The 24,912-nt window shown below is 38.8% G+C and overlaps 1 protein-coding gene across 3 annotated transcripts in view; it reads right to left on the bottom strand.

Annotated features, from left to right (window-relative positions):
* Nucleotides 1-3,592: 3,592 nt before the first annotated feature.
* Nucleotides 3,593-24,912, bottom strand: part of plg (plasminogen) — a 75,662-nt gene continuing 54,342 nt past the window's right edge. For all 3 annotated transcript variants that reach the window (XM_088625093.1, XM_088625096.1, XM_088625094.1), the window contains 14 exons: nt 17,141-17,261; nt 15,850-15,968; nt 15,270-15,432; nt 14,696-14,820; nt 11,163-11,319; nt 10,438-10,619; nt 8,879-9,027; nt 8,258-8,351; nt 7,820-7,934; nt 6,713-6,787; nt 6,088-6,228; nt 5,653-5,759; nt 4,458-4,603; nt 3,593-3,887 (listed from right to left, as the gene is read on the bottom strand). In XM_088625093.1, the coding sequence (XP_088481219.1) occupies nt 3,723-3,887; nt 4,458-4,603; nt 5,653-5,759; nt 6,088-6,228; nt 6,713-6,787; nt 7,820-7,934; nt 8,258-8,351; nt 8,879-9,027; nt 10,438-10,619; nt 11,163-11,319; nt 14,696-14,820; nt 15,270-15,432; nt 15,850-15,968; nt 17,141-17,261 (1,859 nt within the window). In that variant the 3' untranslated portion in view covers nt 3,593-3,722. The remainder of the gene's footprint in view (nt 3,888-4,457; nt 4,604-5,652; nt 5,760-6,087; nt 6,229-6,712; nt 6,788-7,819; nt 7,935-8,257; nt 8,352-8,878; nt 9,028-10,437; nt 10,620-11,162; nt 11,320-14,695; nt 14,821-15,269; nt 15,433-15,849; nt 15,969-17,140; nt 17,262-24,912) is intronic.

The following is a 24,912-nucleotide window of genomic DNA, read 5'->3' as shown; positions in this document are numbered from 1 at the left end:
TCGAAACAGCGGCCCTTGTCGGTGAGGCGGTGCAGCGGGGCAGCGATGCTGGCAAAGTCCCGGATGAACCTCCGGTAGTACGAGGCCAACCCCAGAAAGCTGCGCAGCTCTGCGACGGTGCGGGGAGTTGGCCAGCCCCTCACTGCGGCGACCTTACCTGGGTCTGTAGCCACCCCTTGCGGTCCAACAACATGTCCCAGGAAGGTCAACTCCCGCCGCAGGAGCTCGCACTTGTGGGGGTTGAGCCTCAGGCCAGCACGGCGGATGCAGGCCAGCACCGCCTGGAGGTTCGTCAAGGCCTGGCCGAAACCCCGGGCATGAACCAGCAGATCGTCCAGATACAGCACACACTGGTTCCGTGGGACCGATGCCAGCACCCTCTCCATCAGCCTCTCGAACGTCGCCGGGGCATTGCACAGGCCAAAAGGCATGATCGTAAACTGCCAGAGGCCCTGGCTGATGGAAAAGGCCTTCTTCGGGCAAGCATCGGGAGCAAGCGGTACCTGCCAGTAGCCGCAGCGGAGGTCCAGGGAGCTGAACCAGGTCGACGCGGTGATGTAGTCCAGGGCGTCATCTATCCTCGGCAGGGGGTAGGAATCTTTCCAGGTGACCTCGTTCAGCTTGCGGTAGTTGACGCAGAACCTCCACGAGCCGTCTTTTTTTTTTACCAGTACAGCTGGCGCCGACCACGGGCTCACGGAGGGCTCAATCACCCCCGCTGCGACCATCTCCCGGATCTTTTCCTCGCCGGCGGTCCGCTTGGCATGAACCATGCGTCCCGGTGGGATGCGGATGGGCCGAGCATCGCCGGTGTTGATTTCGTGTTGGACAAGGGCAGTGCGGGTGCAGTCCTCATCTCTCGCCCCCGGCAGGATCCGGCACGCTCGCTCCCCGGCTCGCAGGCCTGGTCTGCCCCGGCGACTGCTGCCGCTGCCTCTTTTTCTCCCGGCTCCGGCAAGCCCGCGTCCCTCGGCCTTCGCCGGGCCTGCCCTCCACCAGGTGAAGTCGCTCCCCCTGCCACACCAACTCCTGCTGGCTCAAGTCCAAACTGGCCCCCACTCGCTGCAGTAGGTCCAGCCCCAGAATGCAGTCCTCCTGGATGGGTGCGAGGTAGCAGGGGCGGCGCACCGTCACTGCACCTAGATGGAAGGCAAGCACCTGTTTCCCCCGGACTGCAGCGAGCTGTCCTGTCACGGTCCTTAGCCGCAGGCTGGAGGCCTCCCATCCTGGGGGTTGGTGCCCTCGGTGTCGGGGAGGACACCCGGCCGGAGTAGGGTTATCGATGAACCGGTGTCGAGTAGGGCCAGGCAGGGTTGGTCCTCAATTTGGCAGTGGAGGTACAGGCCCCGGCTAAAGCCGACTCGCCCCACGGTGGCGTGAGGGGTACCGGTCTTAACAGCGCTCTCCGGAGCGGGGGTTGAGGTGTTCAAGGGGCGGCCTTCCCCGTGCTGAGCCGCCCCGTTCCCGTTTCCCGACGCCGATCGAGGAGTGCGAGGTTCGGGTGCCCGGCAGAACCAGGCTCGGTGTCCCCTCTTCCCGCAGCAGTTGCAAATCAGCGTGCGGGGCTGTTCCGCGGGGGTCGCTGCACGGGCTGGCTCCTCTTCCCCCTTGCTGGATTCCTCCGTCGCCGCCTCGGCCAGCCGGCAGGGCACACTGCGTCTGCTGGCGCTTCCAGCCACCCCGAACACGGCCTCAGCCCGTGTAGCTAGGGCCAAGGCCTGCTCCAGCGATGTTGGCGCGGCCAGCTGCATGTGGCGCCGCAGCTCCTGGGGTGAGAGGACCTTGAGAAAGGCCTGGAGAGCCATCTCCCGCTGCGCCTCCCGAGGAAAAGTTGGGTATCCTCGGCGGGCGAGGAACGTGACATCAGCGGCAACCGGGCCCAGTCGATCCCGCATCAAGTCCGGCGCCTCCTCCACACCGAAGCGCAGCTGGAGAGCTGCTGCCAGCGCCGTGTATTCGCCTCTGTCCTCCTCCGGGACGTCCAGGAGCACCTGGCAGGCCGCTCCTTCCAGGGCCACCGCCAGGCGGCCGGCCATCTCCGCCCAGCTCCAGCCATTCGTCCGGGCCGCGAGCTGGAACTGCGCCTCGTAGGTTTCCCAAGGCGCTTCCCCATCGTAGCGACCTAGTCGCACCAGCGCCGATGGGTGTGGGAATCCCTGATCGGCTCCGGCAGGGAGAGTATCCTCTCTCTGGGGCACCCGCTGACCAGGAGTAGCGGCCAGCCGCCCCAATTCTACCGGCGGGACCACTACTGAATAGCCCTGGTAAGGGCTGTGGCCACCTGTCACACCCAGGAGTTGCTCAGGCTCCCTATGTGCACTGCCGATGGATTCTGTTTCTTTCAGCATCAGCCGGCGCTTAACAGAATAGGGTAATGTCTGCCACGATTTCTCCATCCATCCCACTTCTGACACCAATGTAGCGTTTACAGGTTCTTTTCAGAACAAAGGACTAGTGGAGACGTGATTAACAAACCAAGCGCTAGCTTTATTCATTAACAACCACACAAAACCAAACACAGGATATACACGCACATGAGGAGACTGACGGAACACGTACACATCTTTAGGGTGGTAATTACTTAACAACACGCTATACTTTTATAAGACTACACAGGGCACTAGAACTACTAGGACATTATTTACACAGGTAGGGTCAGCCGCTGGTCATCATGCCGACCCTCAGATTCTTCCCGGCTACCACTCCCAGCATGCCCAGCGGTACCATGAGCGCCTGGGGCGCTTCCTCCTCACCACCAGGCGAGGGCGTTACAATATTCAATACTTAAACGGGCACAGTTAAGACATTAAATATACATATACATACTGTATACAGTACAGTTTGCATACAGTAATATGTTTATGTTCCTAAATCAATCTCTTTTATGAGCATGTGAAAGGCATGGTGAATCGATTCTCAAAAATTACTGTACTTTGCATGATTGGAAACAAATGCGTGATTGCGAAATGCTGTGGTGTTACTTTTACAAAGACGGTCAATGAAAAAAATAATGTGGACCAGGGCAATACTTTGTTTGACTAGTTTACAGCTTGTCCAAGGTCATTCATTATTAATACTATTAGTAATTTCTTCGTTAAAGACTTTGATGGCGACAGCTCAAACATGAGAGGTTGAGCTTGCGGAAATTCCGGATACTATTATTTTGCTTGCGGTATTATAGGAGAATTTACGGTAACTAGCGGTATTTACCGGTAACTCGCGGTAGACTGCGTAAAGCGCACCGCAAAATAATGCGGTATCGCCCGTGCATTTTGAAAGGCTGCATCTGTACCTAATACAGTATATCAAAGAAAAGGAAGACTAAAACTTTAGCATTTAGCCACACGTTCAAACCTGATTGTTTGTAAAAATAATAATAAAAGTATTTTGTATCTTTTGTGACTGTGCTGATTGATACATTGATTTAATTCTGTATTTATGAACCACAAGAGTTAAACATAGAAGCCCAAATAAATGGTTGAAGAAAGGGTGAATGAAAGCTTAGAAGTCCAAATGAATAAAGAAGTCCAAGTTGAAGAAAATGGTGATCTTATAGAAACCACACAGAAAAGAAAAACAAAAACACATAATATTTGATTTTTTTATTGTCTAATTTACATGAGTACTGGTCAACTTACTTAAAATGTGCTTTTAGGTTCCACATATATGACTGCTTTACAGGTTACATTGTTTTTGAGAATTTTCTAGGAACCTATTTACAATCAAGGATTATTTGCAATTTGTTCCTCAACCCAGTCGACAAACTTTGAGACTCTAACATAGACTCCAGGTTTCATTGCATTTGCACAGCCCAGTCCCCAAGATGTGACTCCCTGAAGGATAAAAGTGTTCTGCGAATAGCAGACCAAGGGACCTCCACTGTCACCCTAAGAACACATAATTAAAGACATGTGAACCACACACGTTATAATGCATTTCAATTCTACAGAAACCTAACACCACCAATGGCACATGGAAAACTTGGTCAGTTTTAATTTTGAGGAATAGCAATTAGATTTTCTTTAAATCAAACAAGTCAAAGTATGTTATATATTTATTATATTTCTTAATGTGGTACAGTACATTCTTAAAATTGTATTAAATACAAAGTTAATTACATAAGATTCAATATCTTTATTTCAGCTGCATTTGAGTAGAAATCTATAAGGAAGTAAGCGAATAATCTGACTCTACAATCTTGTAAAAGGAAAGGTTGGAAATGTAATTTAAAAAACTAAGTGTATGATTTGGCTCTGTTCCATTTTGAAGAGGGAATTAAAACGATATTACACAGTATATACTGTACACTGGATTGTTTCTAGCCCACTCCTGCAACCTCTGTTATATTTCTGACAACTAGATTAATAATCATTGTAGCATGGCAAGCATTTAACATTGAATTTAACATTATTTCCTCTGGTATCATTATCTGCTTATTAAAATCATGTCTGTCTTACCTGGCAGCTGTCTGAACCCCCTTCTATATTTCCAGCACACATTTCATGGTCCTGCACCCTTCCACCTAGATATGCAGGACGATTGCACACTTTGTTTTCAATGACTGGGAAACCAGTTTCTTTAAGCAACCCTTCTCCTCCAGTACCTACAAAAAGAATTTTACAACACCTCAGATTCAGTACTCTATTTTGGAAACACTTAACAACAAATGGGTAGAAGAACCACTGCAAGTTATGCCCTACATAGATGTCTTCAAGAAACTCATTATTGTTTCTTTAGAACAATAACAACAAAATCTCAGAAGGTATTAAATAGTTTTTCAAAACCCTTAAATGCATTGACGAAGACAGCCAAAACACTTCTTCATACTTTACATTTAAACCATGCCCACAAGTCATGTTTCAATATTTTGGAAGCTGATTCAACAGAAACCTCTTAGAACAAAGAGTGGACATTAAAAAAGGAATGTTGTGAGAATAATTTTGTGGGGAGAAGTGGCCTGCAGTTGTGAATACAACAAAATACTACTGTTTCTATTAAATATTGTGTCATAATGCATAATGTTTTAAATTCACAATGTAATGATTAACTTAAACATTGTTCATTTGATAGTTTTAAGCATATAGATGTGTTACCTCTTTTAATTGGATGGATCCTCAAAATTGGGTATTTTATAACTGAACATAATTTTAACCAGATATTTATAAAATATTATTTTCCATTTATAAACCACTTAAGTGCCTTAAATCTTAATTTATATTAATAATTAATTATTTTCATAGATTTTAAACAGAAAACGACTAAAGAGTTTAACAATGGTATTGATTTTTGTTCCACTGCATTCTAACTTACAAACAGCAAGCTTAAATATAGGATCAATTATTTAATATCTCAAATAGGATAAAAGCCCTAAGATAAAAGTGTCACATTCCAAGGATTTGCTGCTCCAGTCCTCTAATCCAGCATGGATGTCTGTTTTTCATTTAATCTTTGGTTAGTTGGTAAGTTAAATTACATTAAACTTTAAATTAAAAATGTTTTGAAAAATATGACCACTATTTATAGGTCTTAATAACAGTCTGTATGCTGCAGAACAATCATTACTTGAGAGACTGTAACCTATTTATTGAATTGTCCTATTAGTGCACACTAATACTATTCCACTAATACTACTTCTCATATTATAGATCATACCTTTTGTCTCACCCCATCCAGTCACATAACATTCAGTCCCACTTGGGGCTATGTAATCTTTCATTGGCAAACAAGCAGGCAGAACTTTGTCATTTATTGTAGCAGGTCTGGAACAAAAAAATTAGACACTACTATACTGGCATTTATTTATTTAAGTGCTAAGAATTGTGTTCACTTGTAATTATTTATACATTACTTTTTAAATAATATACAAACATCAAAATCAAGAAAATAAACTAGTCCCATAAGATTATGGAATTTGTAGACTTTGCAATAATACAGTATTATTTATAATAATACAGTAATGCAGATACAGCAATGTGTCAATATGCTTGTCTGTATTATAGAGTGTATACAATACCTCAACTTTATTTTTTGAATTGGAAAAACAACATTGTGAGGTACTGTATGTGACCTGTAAATCCTGAAACAAACCTGGTTAGTTTAAGCAATGCAATATCAATTCCAGGCGGTCCTAAGATGAGTTTTTCCACATCTATTTCTTGCTTTGACAATTCTGTTGCTAGTTCTCTGTAGATTCCTAGATATACTTTGTAAGCAGCGGGTTTCTTTGATCTGCAAAAACATACAGATTTAAATACAGTATATAATACTTGGGAATTCTTATCAATTCATCAAGGGTGCAATTACACCCAACAGGTTAGAAACTTCTCAAGAAGAAGTAGTTTTTCTTCCTTTACATTTTTGGTTTTTGTCTGTTTTCGTGAAAATTTTTTTTTTAGCTATTTGTTTTAAAAATACTTTTGGGGAAATAAAGACACTTGAAACTTCATCTTCATTAACGGTAGTGGACAGTCTCTTACTTATGCTAGACAGCCAAAAAGAGTCAGTCATACTTATACAGTGTACTTCAGTCATTTCTGTATTGTATCCTGAATATGACAACCAAAGAAGGTCCCACAACCAAAACGTTGTGTTTGCGTTCTTTTCTTTTCAGCATGGAATACACCTATTACTTGTTCCTTTGCAGCCTCTGCATGCTGATGCAGCTACTGACCTGAACTATTTCTGTATTAAGATGTCAAACATGCTTACTTACCTCTCAAGGCAATGAGCTGCTGTCAGAACCCATTGTGGCCTTATCAATGTTCCTCCACAGAAGTGTAAGCCAAAGCTGAAGTACAGGGAATTATTGATTTTATTGTTTAATCAAATACTGAATCCAAAACATTTAAAACACCACACAGTAGTACACATAATGTTCTCATAGGCTAAAATATCAACTTCCCTTTAATAGTTTCAGTTTTATTTCTCATACACTAAATATCCTAGAAATAAATTAACTAGGTAACTAAAATGACTGATGGAGATGAAAAAGAGGCTCTTGTTTAATATTTATCTTTATATTTAAAGAGAGAAATATACATTTTATTTTCAATTTGAAAACATTTTACATAGTGAACTATGTGAATACTTCAGACAGAATAGATAATAGATTTAGTACCTCTATACTGTGAAACAGTTTAAACAGCTTGCATTCCAGAGTGTCTGTATGCAACAGATTATTTCCTTTTTCATGTTGTTAGACATAAATCTTTAATTACCGAAATTATCCTGAAACTAGGATTATGCATTTACCCTTCCCATAACAAAAGATTTGTATCCTAATCCCTTCTACTCATTTGCAGGTTTTGACTTCACACGTCTCTTCCAGTTCTCTGCCAGTTTCCCTCTCTCCCTCACAGCTGAACATTGTCTCTTTTCTTTTCCTTTCAGTATGGAATAAACCTTTACTTAACTATAATGTAATTACTAAGGTGTATTATAATACTATTATAAATACTGTTGTGTTTTGAAATACTTTCTGTGTCACAAACTACGTGACCATCAAGAGATGTACAGTATTACAATACCTAAACAAGCAAATTACAATTCAGTTAATGGTGATAGAGGACACTATTTTTCTTTTATATTTATTTTTATAAATGTCTTACCCATATTTAGGTAACTTAACCATTGTTAAGGATAAAAGGAACTTTAATCCACTTGCTGTTTAGAACTCATTTTGAAAAATACTGAAGTGTTGCTTCAGTATTACTGTTTTTACATCAGTGTTAAATCTTCTTTACATGTTTTGCATCCATTGAGATACAATAAGCAAAGCATATTGTATACATTTTCAATAGCTATGTAAGAAATACCCTACTTTGTCCGAAGACTAATCTGCCAGGGCCATGAGTAAGGTTTGGACACACAGCCTCCAACAATTCTTCCAAAGCACCTCTTGGGTGTTATAGCAGGTTTTCCACACTCCAGGTTTTCTGTTTAAGAGCAATATATATAGGAACAGACAGAAGCATTAACATCTGAAACAATGTTCAGATTTTTCAAGGAAACTTGTTTTTTACCAGACTATTTTTAGTAGTGATAAGTTTCGGAATTTTATCTCACGCAAATTTGTGTTACTGAGTAGCAGTGCTTCGAAATAAATGTACAGAGTCAAGGCAGCACTTTTCACATACAGTATCTTATGCCTGCAACTTAATGAAGTGTTTCTTTCATTCTTCATTATTTTGACACATTTAATTGCTGTCTTTTCTTAGTGTTTACAGTTTTATAAACAATGAAAGGAGAGAATTCTCACCACAAAGTGGAATTTGACAATAGTCCCATTTTCTGGCAGGATCTGTAGTGTAGCACCAAGGTCCATTCACATCACCATCAGGATTTCTGCATTTCTGAAAATTGTTTAGTGGTACTTAGAAAGTGTTCAGTTAATATTAATGAATATCTGAATTGAATATTTGAAAACAATAATAAAACTAAAGAATATTCTTAAAGGGAATATTAGTCTCTAGGTTACATTTCTAAGAAGATATGTGGTTTTTAAAGCTTCAAACAACAACTGTAAAAGACAAAGCAGTTTTTTTTAAATAGAGATGAACCCCTCTCTTGGAGACCCAGAATCCCACAGTTTTTAATTAAAAAAACAACAAGCCTAATAATCTGACATTATTATATATTCTGACATTGAATACTTTTTTAAAATGACACCAAGTGCTTTAAGGGTTGGTCAGCCAATGACAAAAATACAAATAAAATGTGTCCAGTTAAATACAACAATAATGATTCGCTCTTAAAAGTTCTTAAATATTTGGTGATAGATTGGCCCTAAAATAAGCAATATTATTGAAATAAGTAATGTCGTAAGTAATATTTCAACTATCTTAGTATCTTAACAAGATATTTGAACAGACTCACTCACATTTGACTCCAGACCTTTATCAGGGTGGGTCTGGGGTGTGAAGCTGGCATGCTGATGGGGAGTGTTGGAGCTCCATTCTTGGCAAGTTACTCCAAGTGCAGTGATTGATGTTGGGCCTCTATAATCCTGTCCATTGCCAATCATGCAATCTGAAAGAGAAAAGTCACACTTTAACTTCTATGAACTTTAAACCTACAGTATATGCATTTTAAGTAAGAGGATCATATGGGCAAGGATAATGCGACCAGCCAAGGATATAAGTTTAAACATGTACTGTACACCCAGTACTGGTCCCTCTGAAAACAGTGTTTCCTTGTTTTCACTCTCGGTTAGCTCTCAGGTGCTAAATTAATACTTTACTTAACTTAATAAACAATAATACAGATGTATAGTAGGTAGTGGAAGCTAAAAATAAAAAATAAGGTACACATCTTTAACTCTGTCACTTGCTGTGGTTAATTTGGGAAAGTGTTCAGCTCAGAGTGATGTATTGGTGGCTCAGTGTTAGGATTCTGTACTATCATCCAAAAATTATCCCAACTATAACCCAAGTTACATTTTTACCAAATTTCCCTTGGACATAATAAACTCTTTCTCTAACAATAGAATAATTTGTAAACTATATTCATATTTATAAATATTGAATATATCACAGTATGTCAAATACTGTATTAGAATATTTAATAATATTTTTTTGTATTCACTTATTTTTATTTTTAATTTAAAAGAAATAATGAACCTCCAGACCAACAATCTCCACGTTTCTCAGAAAGAGCAAGGGAATTTAAAGATCCCCTTAAACTAAATCGCAATTGAGTTTTTTACATGTAGATTATATACCATTTAGTTTCAAATACAAATTTTAATGACACTACATATATTTTTAAATTATTAAATTATATCATTTAAAAACTAAATTTTCATTTTTATACATGTTTTGTGCTGCCTATTTTCTTCTTCGTAGTTTATATAATTATGTTTTTATGTGTGAAATACATTTGGGTTAATAACATCTGTTCTAAAAGGTTTCAGATTTGTTTTAATTTGTATCTGTTGTAACTGTTAATACAATAAACTGTAACTGTTAAAATTAATTAAACAAAATAAAAAATATTAAAAAGCATTGTGTCATTAATATAATTATTGTGTATCTCTAAGTGGAGTTAATCTCACCTACAGTACTTTGCCCTCCTCTCTCGCTGAGATTTGCACATCTGGTGCACACCTTTAGGCTAGGTTAGGCTGCCAATCCTTCAGCTAGAAGAATTACACCTAACAAAGCTAATACATTTTGTCTCATTATCTCATTTATTAGTTTCTGACCAAACTACTGAACATACTTTCTCTTCCGTAAGTTTGAATTTATTGCATAAAAATGTTTTTATACAGAGGAATATTACAGAGGAGGCAAGAAAAGATGGCTGATAAAATGGAGGGTGGTGTCATTCAGCTTGTAGTTTCTTAATTCAGGTTCATATGTAACAAAATAATCCATGAGTTTAGAAGGGACATTAAGATTTTGTGAGACTGTCATTTTGATTGACTGAGACGAAACTCACCTTTCACTTCATCTTGTTCTGGTGGGGTTTGAGGTTTGACTGCTGATGTGACAGCATCAGAACTGGCCTGCACCACACACTTCTCCACTCGGCAATACTCCCAGCGCACTGAGGGGTCTGTGGTATAGCACCATGGTGCACGATCACCATCGGGGTTCCTGCAGAAATTTCTCTTCAGATCGCTGTGGATCCAAAGCAGAAAAACAGTCTTTACATCTTGCAGTGTTTCAAAGAGCAATATACCCCTACCTTAAGTATGAAAAGAACCAAAAAGCTGAAGATCTCACAATGTAGAGACCAGATGAGAAAGCAGCCATGTTTCCTGATTTTGGAAGGTTCTTTCTCAATCATGCTTACAACAGATACCTTATTCTTCATAGGGAGAAACCCATCATTTAACATCCTTGCAGGAGAGAGACATGACTGGAGGAGCAATGTGCCTCATACTGCAGTGTCATAGGAATCTAGCCTGCTACATCTTACACCATTCAAAACACAAACCTAGACCGAAAGCACTTTCAGTTTTAAAAAAATCAGGAAAGAAGTTTTATATTTGGATTTCATATTGTAATCTTGGCTATTTTTACAATATAGAGTAATTATACAGAAAATATCAGAGAAAGTAATTCCTTATCTGAAAGAATACTCAGCTTCATTTTAAAAATACAATTTAATCCTTTTTGTAGATAAAGGGCATTTTGTGATTTATGTCCCTATCACCCTACGCTTTTGGGAAGCTTTGAGGAGTCTTCTTATGACTGTGAGGAACCATGGAACTCCAGGCTTGGCACTTCCTCCCGCTAACTGTCTCTGAGATGACTCCTCGGTAACTGGTCCCATTTCCCTCATAGCAGTCAATAGCAGGAGGGATGATAGGCTCATCTACAGGTCAGATGGAAGCAACATTAGTTATTAGTACATTTACAGTACATGGCCTATTGTAACATGCTGTGGTTTAATATGACTAGATGTTTGTGTGCACTTCTGGAATTTGGCAAATATTTTTACTCTGAGATAACTTGTCGGCAGAATAAACTAGCATGAAAAGTTCAACTAAATAATGTACATTCTTGTACATTCAAGATTTACAGATCTCACTCAGTTTTTTAATGCATTGTTTACTCAGGAATAAATTGGATACTAATAATACTAATATGATATTACAACATAATGGGTGCTATAAAATTAAAAATGCTAATATCATACATCATAAGACGTAATGGCCTCTATTAAACTTCTTAGTTAAAAATTGTAAACCCAAAAGCCAATCACAAAACTTGGTGTATTTTTTGTCTACAAGAAGTTGCTTCCTTCTAGTCAACAGTCAACGTTTCGGTCAAGCACTGTTTTTGTAGTTAGCAATTGGCAGGTATATTGAGATTTTGTTTTCATCTGGATTATAAAAACATCAAACACACAAAATCATGTTTAAAGAAGTAATTTTTAGTAGAGTATTGTATAGTCAGTTTAACAGGGGTACCCTCTAGTACCTAAGACAAAAATGCTGTGATTAATTATTTGCTTTATAATTGTGCTGTCATTACATTGGAGAAGTATAATATTGTCAACAGATGAAGACACAAAACTTTGACACTTTTGACACTTATTGAACTACCACTCCCTATTTTGTAAAGTGTAGTAATTAAGCAAAAAATGCTCAAGCATTTAATCAAAATTAAGATGTGATTTAAAAACCTTGTATGGTCCGTACAGCATTAGTATTTAAATAATACTGTAACATTTGATTAAATATTTTTAAGAATTACATTTATGGTCCATTCACATATTTCATTGTAATATTTACACAAAAAATGTTTTTAAAAGCTCTTATTAAAATAAATAAAATGTATGCAGTATCCATTATCAATTTTGAAATGGATTGAAAATGCTTGCAAGACAAAAACCAAATTATAAAGCAGGTCTCCAATGATGTAGCCTCACAAACCTTAATGGCTGAGAGGTAATGATTTCTTTCTATGAGGGTTCACTTTATTTCATGTAATGAAATATAATGAGAAAAATACATCTTTTGTATTAAATAACAAAAATAAAAAACGTTTTTCATTACTCCACTTTTATTGTATTTAGCATACTGTATCATGAGGATGGGAGGTTCTGGCAAGGTGGCAGCCGTGGCCAGAACTACATTCCTCAGTAATCTGCTAGCAGCCATATCACTCTGCAACTCACAACTGGCAACCCACTGAAGTTATGCAGGTGTGAGCCTGGTCAATACCTGGATGGGAGACCTCCTCAGAAAAACTGCTGGAAGGTTGCTGCTGGAAGAGCTGTTAGTGGGGCCAGCAAGGGGTGCTCACCCTGCGGTCCATGTGGGTCCTAATGCCCCAGTATAGTGACGGGGACACTATACCATAAACAGGGGCCCTCCTTAGGATGGGATGTAAAACCGAGGTCCTGACTCTCTGTGGTATTTAAAAATCCCAGGGTGTTTCTCGAAAAGAGTAGGGGTGTAACCCCAGCGTCCTGGCCAAAATTTCCCATTGGCCCTTACCAATCATGGCCTTATGGCATGGACTCTGGAATAATGGGTGGGAAACTGCTTGCACCAACAGTGTCAAATTTATGTTTCAGCACACTATTACACTGGAGCTCAATTAGTTCCATTTGTAAGTTCACTGGTGCACTCTCCGCATCAAAACGACATGGATTTTTGAAAAGACTGAACTTGAATTCCTGGGATCAGAAGTCTGTAAATCGTTGTACAAATTCGGCGTGAATTGAGATTAGTTTTCTGTCAAAGTCAGTGCTTGCAAAGGTAAGTTACTTGAGTTCATTGGCAACTGTTTGGCAAGTTGGAAAATGTCCAAAGTTCCCTTGCTGCATTTGATTTTGTCACAAACGCAAAGTCAATTTGGAAGCATTTCACTGAATCATACATGTCGGTGATCAAATAACTGCATCCCTGTAATGTACCATTCAATGTTGCGAGGTGGCATATTACACCACATAAAAAAGCGAAGTCACAAAGCCAGTTCTCGTCTCAAATCTCCATCACGGATATCCCTTTGTTTTCCATAATTTGTTCCATCTCTTTATGTAACTCAAAACCACCCCACAGATGGAAATTGATAGTTGAGCGGTGTCTGTAGCATCTGTGCTCTCGTCAATGGCAAGTGAATATGCAATAAATTAGTTCGCTTTCTCTACAAACTGCTATTGTAGATCGTTAGCTATCTCGTCCATTCGAGTAGTCATTGTATTTCTAGTGAGACTGATGTTTGCAAAAGTAGACCTTGTCTCTGGACACACTCCTTCACTGACTTTTAACAGGCATTGCTTTGGAAAATCGCCCTCACAGAATGGTCTCCCATTTTTTAGCTATTTCTTCAGCCACGATAAAACTTGCCTGCACTGCTGCTTCATTTTGTGATTTGGCCTTTATAAACATACTCTGCTGGAAATCAAGTTCCCTTTTTAACTATTTTTCTTTTCCTTTTCGAAGTACTTATGCCATCATATTTTTCTCCATGCTTTGTCAGGTAATGGCGCCTTATGTTAAACTCTTTCATAATGTCCACAGTTTCTTGGCATATTAGACACAATGATTTTCCCTTGTGTTCAACGAACAGGTATTCTCTCTCTCACCTTTCTTGAACAACTCTACCCTCTCTGTCTACTTTTCTTTTCTTCAACATTTTCTACAGTTACATATTACTATCTAGATGATAGCGTTTTTTCTACTACTAGATTCAAGGTGATCTCTGTGTAAACGTAACTAATATAATTCGTTTTGCTCCTGAGGGGAGGGGAGGACATTAATACTCCGTTGTTGCGTGATGTGATTGGAGCCAAGGGCCTGGCTCATGGGACTTGGAGTTCCTGCTGTCGTGGGACTCATACAATAGAGCGGGAAAAGTCCTGCAAGGGCTCGATTAAAAGGATTGAGGGGCGAATGTGGCCCGTGCGCTGTGAGTTTGACATATGTGCTCTAGAGGAAGCAAGATGCTAAAACTGCCACCAGGAGAGAGAATTGTGGAAGCATGTGGTGCTGTGAGGAAATTTATCTCTTTTCCATTCTAGCTAAGACCCAGTACATGGCTGTATTGGCTGCAATGTGTTACAAAGATGGGTAGGCCAGAGGAAATTACCTACGCTTCCTCATTTCCTGCTCTGTGTGATTATGGGGATTGTTGTTGTTAACCAAGATGTGAAAGCACACTGGCTATTTAGTATAACAAAAAAATAATTGGTGATTATTAACTTATCAATAAAAAACCAATACACATCTTACACTTACTTATGCTTGGCTCATCACCACAAGTTGGCACTTTACAGTATTCCCATCGAGTACTGGGGTCAGTAGTGTAGCACCAAGGCATCCTCTCACTGTCAGGATTTCTGCAGTAGTTTAACTCAAGGCCCCTGAAAGGACAGCAACACTATTTATTTGTCTGTATTTACACATATGGTTTCGAGCATTTTTTTACAATTTCATCTATAATTGCCTTTGAATGGAAGGACATAGTTTAGAATTAAGCCATACAACATCAAGAAAAGATAACTGAAATTCATTGTAAAAAAGATTTCTCAACATTTCTCAATAAATAATTGTTTGCCTTTTAAGTATGTGCCTCTTTATTGTTACATCATATCAATGTGACAGGGACATACAGAAATTGTGTGATCATTTGTGGTGTGTAATTGGGTATTTTAAATTGGTGTCAGGAATGTTTTTACTGTTATTATAGTATACCTCCATGAGAGGGATGAGAGACGCAAACAAATATCAAAACTAAATATTAATCCTTATGAAGTGCATTAAAAACTTTCTCAGTGTGTTTGAGGAGCTTTCTTTAAATAGACTGGCTTACTTGCAAGGGTAGTTTTCTGGAGTTCTGGAATGCTTGTGTGGGTGCTGAGAGCTCCAAGACTGGCATGCCTTTCCAGACTCAGTCACACCAATGGTTCCACGGTAAGCACTACCATCACCGGAGGCACAGGTGAGCTCCGGAGTGATTGAAGGAGGCTTGGTGCCTGAATTAAAGAATTTAAAATATAAACTTTCTCTTAACCCTTGTGGTGTCCAGATAAGACTAGGATATAAGGCCAGTCTAACTTTCAGGCACCAAATCTAAAACATACTGTAGCCCCAATGAGATATAGACTTACAGTACATTTGTGATGTACACATCCTTGATATCCACTGTAGAGAATAAAAATGCAATTAAAAGCCCAGTAACAAAGGCATTCTGTATGTTATGTGTTCTATACATTCTTTTTATCTGTGTCCTACACTGCAAGGGTAAATTGTATATACTGTAGATATTACATCTTCTGAACTGACCTGCAGAGTCCTTGCCAGGCTATTTTTTCTCTCAACCATGAGGGTTAAATGATGAATAGTTATAAAGAAAATAGTTAATTGACACAGTCACTATAGATTATGCTTACTGCAGCGTGGGATAGAGCAGAAATCCCAGCGTTTGGCTGGATTTGTAGTGAAGCACCAAGGTCTGGGCTCTCCATCTGGATTCCTGCAGTAGTTTTCATCCAAGTGTTTATCAGGAAGCCTGGGATTCAAAACACACAAAAATATATTTTTATAGGTAAACATAACTGATCAATTTATTCAAAAAGTTGTAGATTGGGGTCTCTGTTTATAGTCATTGAAAATGGAAAAAATATGCGTCAAGTTAAAACATATTTTCAGTAAAAATAAAAAAGCAAAAGATATTTAAATTTGATGCAACCAATGAAAAAAGGTCACACCTAATGGAACTGTTTAAAGAGGTCCAGCCCAGGAAAACCACTCATTTTTCTTTAATCCTAGAACTCTCTCTTCGAAATTCTTGTTGGAAGGTTACCTCATTGGATATACTGTACCACTATGGCAAATACCCTTAGCTACAGTATTCTAAACAATGAATTTTGTCTAAACAGGATGAATTCCTTTAGAATTTTCTACCATAGACTTCAATGTATTATGTTGCACATGCTGTCTTATTCTCCTTTGGAAACCTTGGAATTTTTTAAAGAAAGATATACATTGGTATGTTTAATTGATTAATTTCCTTTGTTAGAAAGACCTCAGTGGCTCCTGTTTTCATTCATGTACTGATAAACATTCAATTTGTAGGCCTTACGATTTTTGTATTTTTACTTAAATATCCAAGAAAATTAGTGTCTCTGTACAGAAAATGTACAATACAACTTCCATAAGACAAAGCTCTTTTGCTCCATTACCCATTGGTGTGCAGCTGCAAAGGAAAGTAATGGATGGCACACCTATTAGTCATCTAAAACTGAAATTTGAAGCAACAGCTGACTATTCGACAAGAGAATTTTAGTTCAAAAATAGAAATTGTGCAATGCATAAAGATATGTACTGTATTGTAGCAACAATCTGGGTGGAATCTATGCTCTCCAATTGAGGAACATTAACGATGTCTTTAGATCTATCTACCTTTTTTTTTTCTGTGTATAATGATTCATTTGTATTTAGATTTATTGTAAGACACAGATTTTATTTGGGTTTTGTAGTAAATAATACTGTTGTTTAAATGTTTAGAAAAGGGGCTACTTTTGCCATCATCTAATATTCTAGATGAGATTGGTCATAATCCATATGGCTGTAATATCTAAAATGCAGTTTTTTAAAATTGTAAGGAATTTCTATAACTGAAAAACTTAGAAAGTAAGGACTCTACAGTAAATTGACTCAGTTCCACTCTTGCACACTCACATTTGAGGAAGGTATCCATGGCTATTAGGTTTTTGTGAATCCCAGCGCTGACACTCATAGCCACTCTCTGTGATGGATGTTTTTCCTTCGTAATCCTCCCCACTGCAGTGCATACATTCCTCTGTTGAATTTTCAATAGCATTTCAGTCAAACATTCGTTATGATATATGGTTAACAAACACTTACACACGATCATGCTAAGCCTGATTGAAAATGTATGTTTAACAAGCTTAGCTTAGCTTTATACAGTCATTACCAAATCAAAAACAACAGTAATGGGAATTGTTGTTAAATCAATTATGATAAAGGACATGGATAAATCATTAGCTTTAATAAAAACACTTAAGGTTTACTCTAATTGTGCATTTCAATTTGCTTTAAGACATATTTATTATAGTACAACATACAGTAGTGTGAACAAATATTTGCCCCCTTCCTGATTTCCTCTATTATTTCCGCATATTTGTCACACTGAATGTTTTCAGATCTTTAGACAAAATCTAGGATTAGATAAAGGGAACCTGAGTGAACAAATAACACTTTTGTATTATTATTATTTCATTTATTTAATAAACAAAGTTACCCAACACCCATATCCCCTGTCTGAAATAGTAATTTCCCCGTTACACTTAATAACTGGTTGTGCCACCTTTAGCTGCAATGACTGCAACCAAACGCTTCCTATAATTCTTTCACATCGTTGTGGAGGAATTTTAGCGTGCTCTTCCTCACAGAATTGTTTTAATTCAGAAACATTGGTAGGTCTTCGAGCTCATTTCAGGTCCTACCATGCATCTCTATTGGGTTTAGGTCTGGACTTTGATTAGGCCACTCCAAAACTTTCGTTTTGCTTCTTTTCAGCCATTCTGATGTGGACGTGCTTTTGTGTTTCGGATCATTGTCTTGCTGCGCGACCCAACTATGCTTCAGCTTCAGCTCACGGACGGATGACCAGACATTCTCCTTAAGAATTTTCTGATACAGAGCAGAATTCATTGTTCCTTCAATTATGGCAAGTCATCCAGGTCCTGAGGCAGCAAAGCATCCCCACTCCAAAAAGTCCAAAAAGTTCCACTTTTGACTCATCTGTCTATAGAACATTCTCCCAAAAAGCTTGGGGATCATCCAGGTACTTCTTGGCAAATGAGAGACAAGCATTTATGTTCTTCTTGGTTAGCAGTGGTTTCTGCCTTTCTACTCTCCCATTGAGCCCATTTTTGCCCAGTCTCTTTCTGATTGTAGAGTCATAAACACTGACCTTAACTGAGGCAAGAGAAGCCTGCAGTTCTTTGAATGTTTTTTAAGGATCCTTTATGACTTCCTGGATGATTTTATGCTGCGCCTTTAGAGAAATTGTGGCAGGCCAGACACTCCTGGGAAGATTCACAACTGTTCCAAGTGTTCTCCATTTGGAAACTATGGCTCTCACTGTGGTTTGGTGGAGTCCCAGAGCCTTTGTAACCCTTTTCTTACTGATAGATATCAACAACTTTTTTCTGATCTCTTCAGGAATTTCCTTTGATCAGGGCATAATGTACTTGTTGAATCTTTGTGTTGGCAACTTGACTCTGATGGTAAGGGTCAAAATAAGGTTTGTATTCAGCAGGACTGGATATAATCAAGCCTGGCTGTATTCAGTCAGTTGACTCTAAATTATCCCTTTAATTGGGTTGATTTAACTAAGGGGGCAATTACTAGTACATTAAAAAATGTGTTATTTGTTCACTCTGGTTCCCTTTATCTAATATTAGATTTTGGTTGAAGACCTGAAAACATTTTCAGGTTGACACCTGAAAACAAAACTGTACAATAATAGAGGAATAAATCAGTAAGGGGACAAATACTTTTTCATGGCACTGTATGTTCCACAAACGTGAAAGTTAGTTTTTATATGATTATGCATAATACAACAACTCACAATATAGTTTTTCATAGTTTGGGCTGTTTCGGGCTGTGTAAAAGACAGATAGTCAAGTACAATGTTTTCAACTTATGTTTAGCTGGTTCTAACTTTAGGACAATGAAAAAGAAAAAAAATTGGAGGACTACATTAAGATACAGATGCAGCCATTCAAAGTGCGCGGTACAGACACGTACCGGAGGTAATTGGCTACGGCGTCGTGCATCGTGACGCGCGATGACGCAAAATACCGCCGTGCGTGATTGGTTGACCGACAGGGGCACTCGTGGTCCGTTGGTCTGTCGTAGAAAGACTTACTGTAAACGTCTTTACTGTGCCCGTTGTAGATATTGAATTTTACCACTGGAGGGAAATCTTAGTAGCTGAGCATAAAAAGAATAGGAGCATACTGTAACGCGTGTGAAGGCCATAAACGATATTAATTTTGGAACATAAACATACAGTATATAGCTGGTCTTGGTACTTTAAAGAAAAAAATACACACCAGTATTCCATTTCTCCCTAAACATTGTAAGCTTCGAAGTCTTTAACTAACGTGATACCGGAGTCAACAAGCATACTTTTAGAATTTGATTAAAAGGAAATATAATATGGAATCGCATATCTCAAGAATTTAATAACGGTATGATTATATCCGTGTACTGCGACAGGGCTGTGTAGGGCTCTATCGCCTGCCTGTTCATGCGAGCTGTCTTGTAGCCTACTAGTCTAGGTGCGTGACTACCAACTGGCAGGTTGTGTGTTCGAATCCAGCTGGTGTTGGACTTTTCATTTTTATTTATTTATTTTTTAATCGTGTAACATAAACATATTACCGTATGCAAACTGTACTGTATAAAGTATGTATATGTATATTTAATGTCTTAACTGTGCCCGTTTAAGTATTGAATATTCATATCTAATTTTACCACTGAAGGGAAATCTTAGTAGCTGAGCATAAAAAGAAGAGGAGCATACTGTAACGCGTGTGAAGGCCATAAACGATATTAATTTTGGAACATAAACATACAGCATGTGGCTGGTCTCGGTACTTTAAAGAAAAAAATACACACCAGTATTCCATTTCTCCCTAAACATTGTAAGCTTCGAAGTCTTTAACTAACGTGATACCGGAGTCAACAAGCATACTTTTAGAATTTGATTAAAAGGGAATATAATATGGAATCGTGTATCTCAAGAAATTAATAACGATATAATTATATTCATGTTGCAAAAGAACTGCAACGGACATAAAAACTCCCTTGCTTTTAACAGAGCGTTCCATAATTTCTAACTACGAAAATGCCAGGTGAAAGGATTTGTAAACATATTTTGTTAAAGCAAGTCAGTTTTTTCCGCAACACATAAAATAGATTTTTCCAAGAAAGTTTAGCCTTTGTCACTAATGAAACCACTAAATAAAGACATAAATATAGAAATCTTAAGATTTGTTTTATTTAATGTTGGTAGCAGGATGAACTGTCAGAGTGTATATTTTGTCGCAGAGTTGCTGCAAGATGTTAACAGTGAAAAAGGTATTTAGAAATGAGTTATTTCAAGATGAAAAAGAAAACATACACGAAACATGGTTTCATTATGACCAGAATCGGTCTTGAGATATTTTTAACTTGATTTACAGTATTTGAGAGGTATGTCTTAACACCGATACTACAGTGCTTAAGTACTGCTCACGTATATGTTTCTAGGTTTATATTATGCATTTCATACGGTCAAATTACTTTTGAGCAACTAATAAAAAGCGCGAAACGGTATGCGTTTTAGTTTCGTTTTGTGCTGGGACCCGTGGATTGATTAGAGATATCAAGTACATACAAGTCATTTTTTAAATGTTGTAGTTCGTCTTGAAAAAATGTTACGAGTACATTATCTATCAACAATTACACAGGTTCTGTTTCCATATTGCGGATTTTGGTTACGTAATATTATTTTCTAGATTTCACGTTGTGAATATATGATTTGGGCAAACAGAGCCGCAAAGAAGTACATTATTGGTTGTTGTTGTTTTTTTTGCAGTTTTATCTAGAACAAGCGATGCTTAAACCTTTGTCTGATTCTTGTGAAACTTTCCACACGACAGTTACAGTACCTAGGAGTTGACTTCAGTGATGTCACTGATGGGATGTTTCTAAAAATCCATCCTCTGTAAAACGTCTTCTCTAGTTGTCCTGCATATGTATTCTCTAATGAAGCTGTGTGTTCTGAGCCTGGATCTCTACATTTCTGTATGAACCAGCTTAGAGGGCTAAAGACAGCTTGTGTTTAAATTGAGTGTAAGGCAATTTATGCTTCTAAAGTCATGGTCAGCATTTATTTTTGTACTGTGCTGTAAACTTGTTCTGTGCCAAGTCACATTATTTTATAGCATTTTTATAGTGTTATCAAATCCGGTGGCGCTGTGTGTTAGTTTCCTGACTCCCATGTCACATGGTCTGTGATTGAAACCTGTAAAACTGGTTTAATTCGTTACAGCCAGCACTCTTCAGGTGTGAGGGTCTTCTGCTCAGAATGAAACGCTAAAATGTTTGTGTATATTCTAATGGTAGTGGGGGCAGGGTGTGTGGGAACAGGTTTGGTTGAAATTGCATTGGAGATCTATGTTCTTCACACCTGAAACATTTTCTCTGAAAGCATTTTCTTCGCAGTTTAACCGATCTTGTTACAGCATGTTACAGTTTACTATTATTAACCATATTAATTTTAAGTGCTTAATGTAAAATCTTGTAAAAATATATTTTCATTGTTCAAATATACATTAAGTCTGACTATCATATAATAAGTTAAATACAAAACTAAAGAAAAAATAGGGTTAAATATAATTCAAAATATTTTGCTAACAATGTTAACTGTTTATGAATAATAAAATGTATTAACTAAGGAGTAGAATGGCACAGTTGTTAGTATGTTTTTTGTTTTGTTTCTTTTTCATAAATACAACAGTAGTACCTGATGTCTCAGTGGCTTTCAAAATTAAATTATGCATGCAAACCTGTGAACTAGAAAGATAACTAAGATATCCATCCATTTATAATGGTGGCAAAGTGGTTAGCATTGCTATCTTGCAGCACTGGGGTCCTAGGTTCAATTCCTGCCATCCTGTGTGTGTGGGGTTTACTTGTTCGCTCTGGGTTACATGGTTTTTCTCCATATGTGTGATATGACTCCCTCTCGCACTCCAAAACATACTGGTAAGTTAATTGGTTTATGGGAAAACTGGCCCTGGTGTGTGTGTGTTTGTGTCTGTCTGTCCTGTGATGGACTGGCGCTATGTCCAGGGTGTATTCTGCCTTGTGTCCGTTGCTTACTGGGATAGGCTCCAAATCCTCTGTACTGGATAAAGAGATTAGAAATGGAAGTAAAGGCACTGTGCGGATGGAACTATACACAGTGTTAGAAACCCACTATGAAATGGCAGCATCTCACTGAGAATAAAATATTTTATACTGCTGGCTTAAGGAAACAGCCTTTCCACCTCTCTTGCACATCAGTATCCATACCTAGTTATTTAAACAAATTGCCTCTAATTATAAACATCTTAATATGCTGGCTCTGTGGATCCGCATCAGCTATGTTTCCCCATTCCTTCAATTCATGTGCATCCAACACACAGTTCAACGCTAGCAACTACACAAAATCTAAAATATGAGCTCTACTTGCCACTTACAATACCAACAGTACCAGCTAACTTTAGTAGTGACATTTTCATGGATCTTTTTAACAATAAAATTTACAACATCAGACTTCAGACACAATTAAACAGGCCTCAAAAAAGTCTGGTACAAACATTTTCAGCATGGAATAAACCGTTACTTTAATGGTATATACCTTAAATGGATTCATATTCTCAATAAGATTTGGTGCTCAGTAACATGACTTAGAAAATGACAGAAGACATACGTATCATGCTTATCCTTCTATTTTTCATAATCGGAAACTCCTTAAGGCAGTTACATTTTCTCTGTTCTGACCTGGAGTTACAGAGAAATTTAAATTCTAATAAGAGATTTGTAATGAGGAAAGTCATACCAATCACTCATACAGTACCAGGATTTGCAATTACAATACAAATACTTTCTTTCTGTATGTGTTTATTTTGCAGTTTGAGTCTATGGCATTCCTTTGGGGGTCTATACTCCAAGGCATGACTTTTTTATGGGAACATGACATTTTTTTTATGGGAACATGACAGCTGGCAGCTGTGTGGTTTGACGCAGCTGGTGGCATGGCACGGTGAGGTGCGCTGGCATCTGTGTGATGCAGTGGTGGCCTGGCACGGTGAGGTGCGCTGGCAGCTGGGTGATGCAGTGGTGGCCTGGCACGGTGAGGTGCGCTGGCAGCTGTGTGGTGTGACGCAGTGGTGGCCTGGCACGGTGAAGTGCGTTGGCAGCTGTGTGGTGTGTCGCAGTGGTGGCCTGGCACGGTTACATGCGCTGGCAGCTGTGTGGTGTGTCGCAGTGATGGCCTGGCATGGTGAGGTGCGCTGGCAGCTATGTGGTGTTACGCAGTGGTGGCCTGACACGGTGAGGTGCCCTGGCAGCTGTATGATGCAGTGGTGGCCTGGCACGGTGAGGTGCGCTTGCAGCTATGTGACGCAGTGGTGGCCTGGCACGGTGAGGTGCGCTGGCAGCTGTGTGATGCAGTGGTGGTCGGGTATGTAGAGGTGCACTGGCAGCTGTGTGTTGTGACGCAGTGGTGGCCTGGCACGGTGAGGTTCGCTGGCATATAATGAATATATTTCCATGGATATAATACAACTGTTATTATTGATCACCGAATTATTGTACTTGACATGACTTCATTCAGCCTTTCCTGAACGTCTATGACAGGCAGAGAGAGTGCTGTTTCTGGTGCGATCTTTTGCAGCTGACATTTCACTGTTTTAAACGAACAAGAAATTAGATTGCTCATAAATCACTTATTCTATATAAACACAGCGTAATTGCCCTCCGAAAATCCTCTGTTTCTTGTTCGTTTTAGAGACCTTGATCGAAACTGATTTTAGATGTCAGAAAGGATTTATTTTCTCTGTATTTCCTACATTGCTTTGTCGAGATTTTAACTTTATATCTAACTTTATATCTAGACTCAGATTTCAACTATAAACGTACAGTGATTAATAGCAGAAAATACTGATGTTTTGCGCCCTCCTACCACAAAAATATATGTTTAAAAAAATGTCATGTTCCCATAAAAAAGTCATGCCTTGGAGTATAGACCCCCAAAGGAATGCCATAGACTCAAACTGCAAAATAAACACATACAGAAAGAAAGTATTTGTATTGTAATTGCAAATCCTGGTACTGTATGAGTGATTGGTATGACTTTCCTCATTACAAATCTCTTATTAGAATTTAAATTTCTCTGTAACTCCAGGTCAGAACAGAGAAAATGTAACTGCCTTAAGGAGTTTCCGATTATGAAAAATAGAAGGATAAGCATGATACGTATGTCTTCTGTCATTTTCTAAGTCATGTTACTGAGCACCAAATCTTATTGAGAATATGAATCCATTTAAGGTATATACCATTAAAGTAACGGTTTATTCCATGCTGAAAATGTTTGTACCAGACTTTTTTGAGGCCTGTTTAATTGTGTCTGAAGTCTGATGTTGTAAATTTTATTGTTAAAAAGATCCATGAAAATGTCACTACTAAAGTTAGCTGGTACTGTTGGTATTGTAAGTGGCAAGTAGAGCTCATATTTTAGATTTTGTGTAGTTGCTAGCGTTGAACTGTGTGTTGGATGCACATGAATTGAAGGAATGGGGAAACATAGCTGATGCGGATCCACAGAGCCAGCATATTAAGATGTTTATAATTAGAGGCAATTTGTTTAAATAACTAGGTATGGATAC

This window comes from Lepisosteus platostomus, chromosome 3 (assembly GCF_059453375.1).
Source record: "Lepisosteus platostomus isolate fLepPlt1 chromosome 3, fLepPlt1.hap1, whole genome shotgun sequence".
NCBI lineage: Eukaryota > Metazoa > Chordata > Actinopteri > Semionotiformes > Lepisosteidae > Lepisosteus > Lepisosteus platostomus.
The sequence above is the reverse complement of the archived record's forward strand: the minus strand, read 5'-3'. Positions and strand labels throughout refer to the sequence as shown.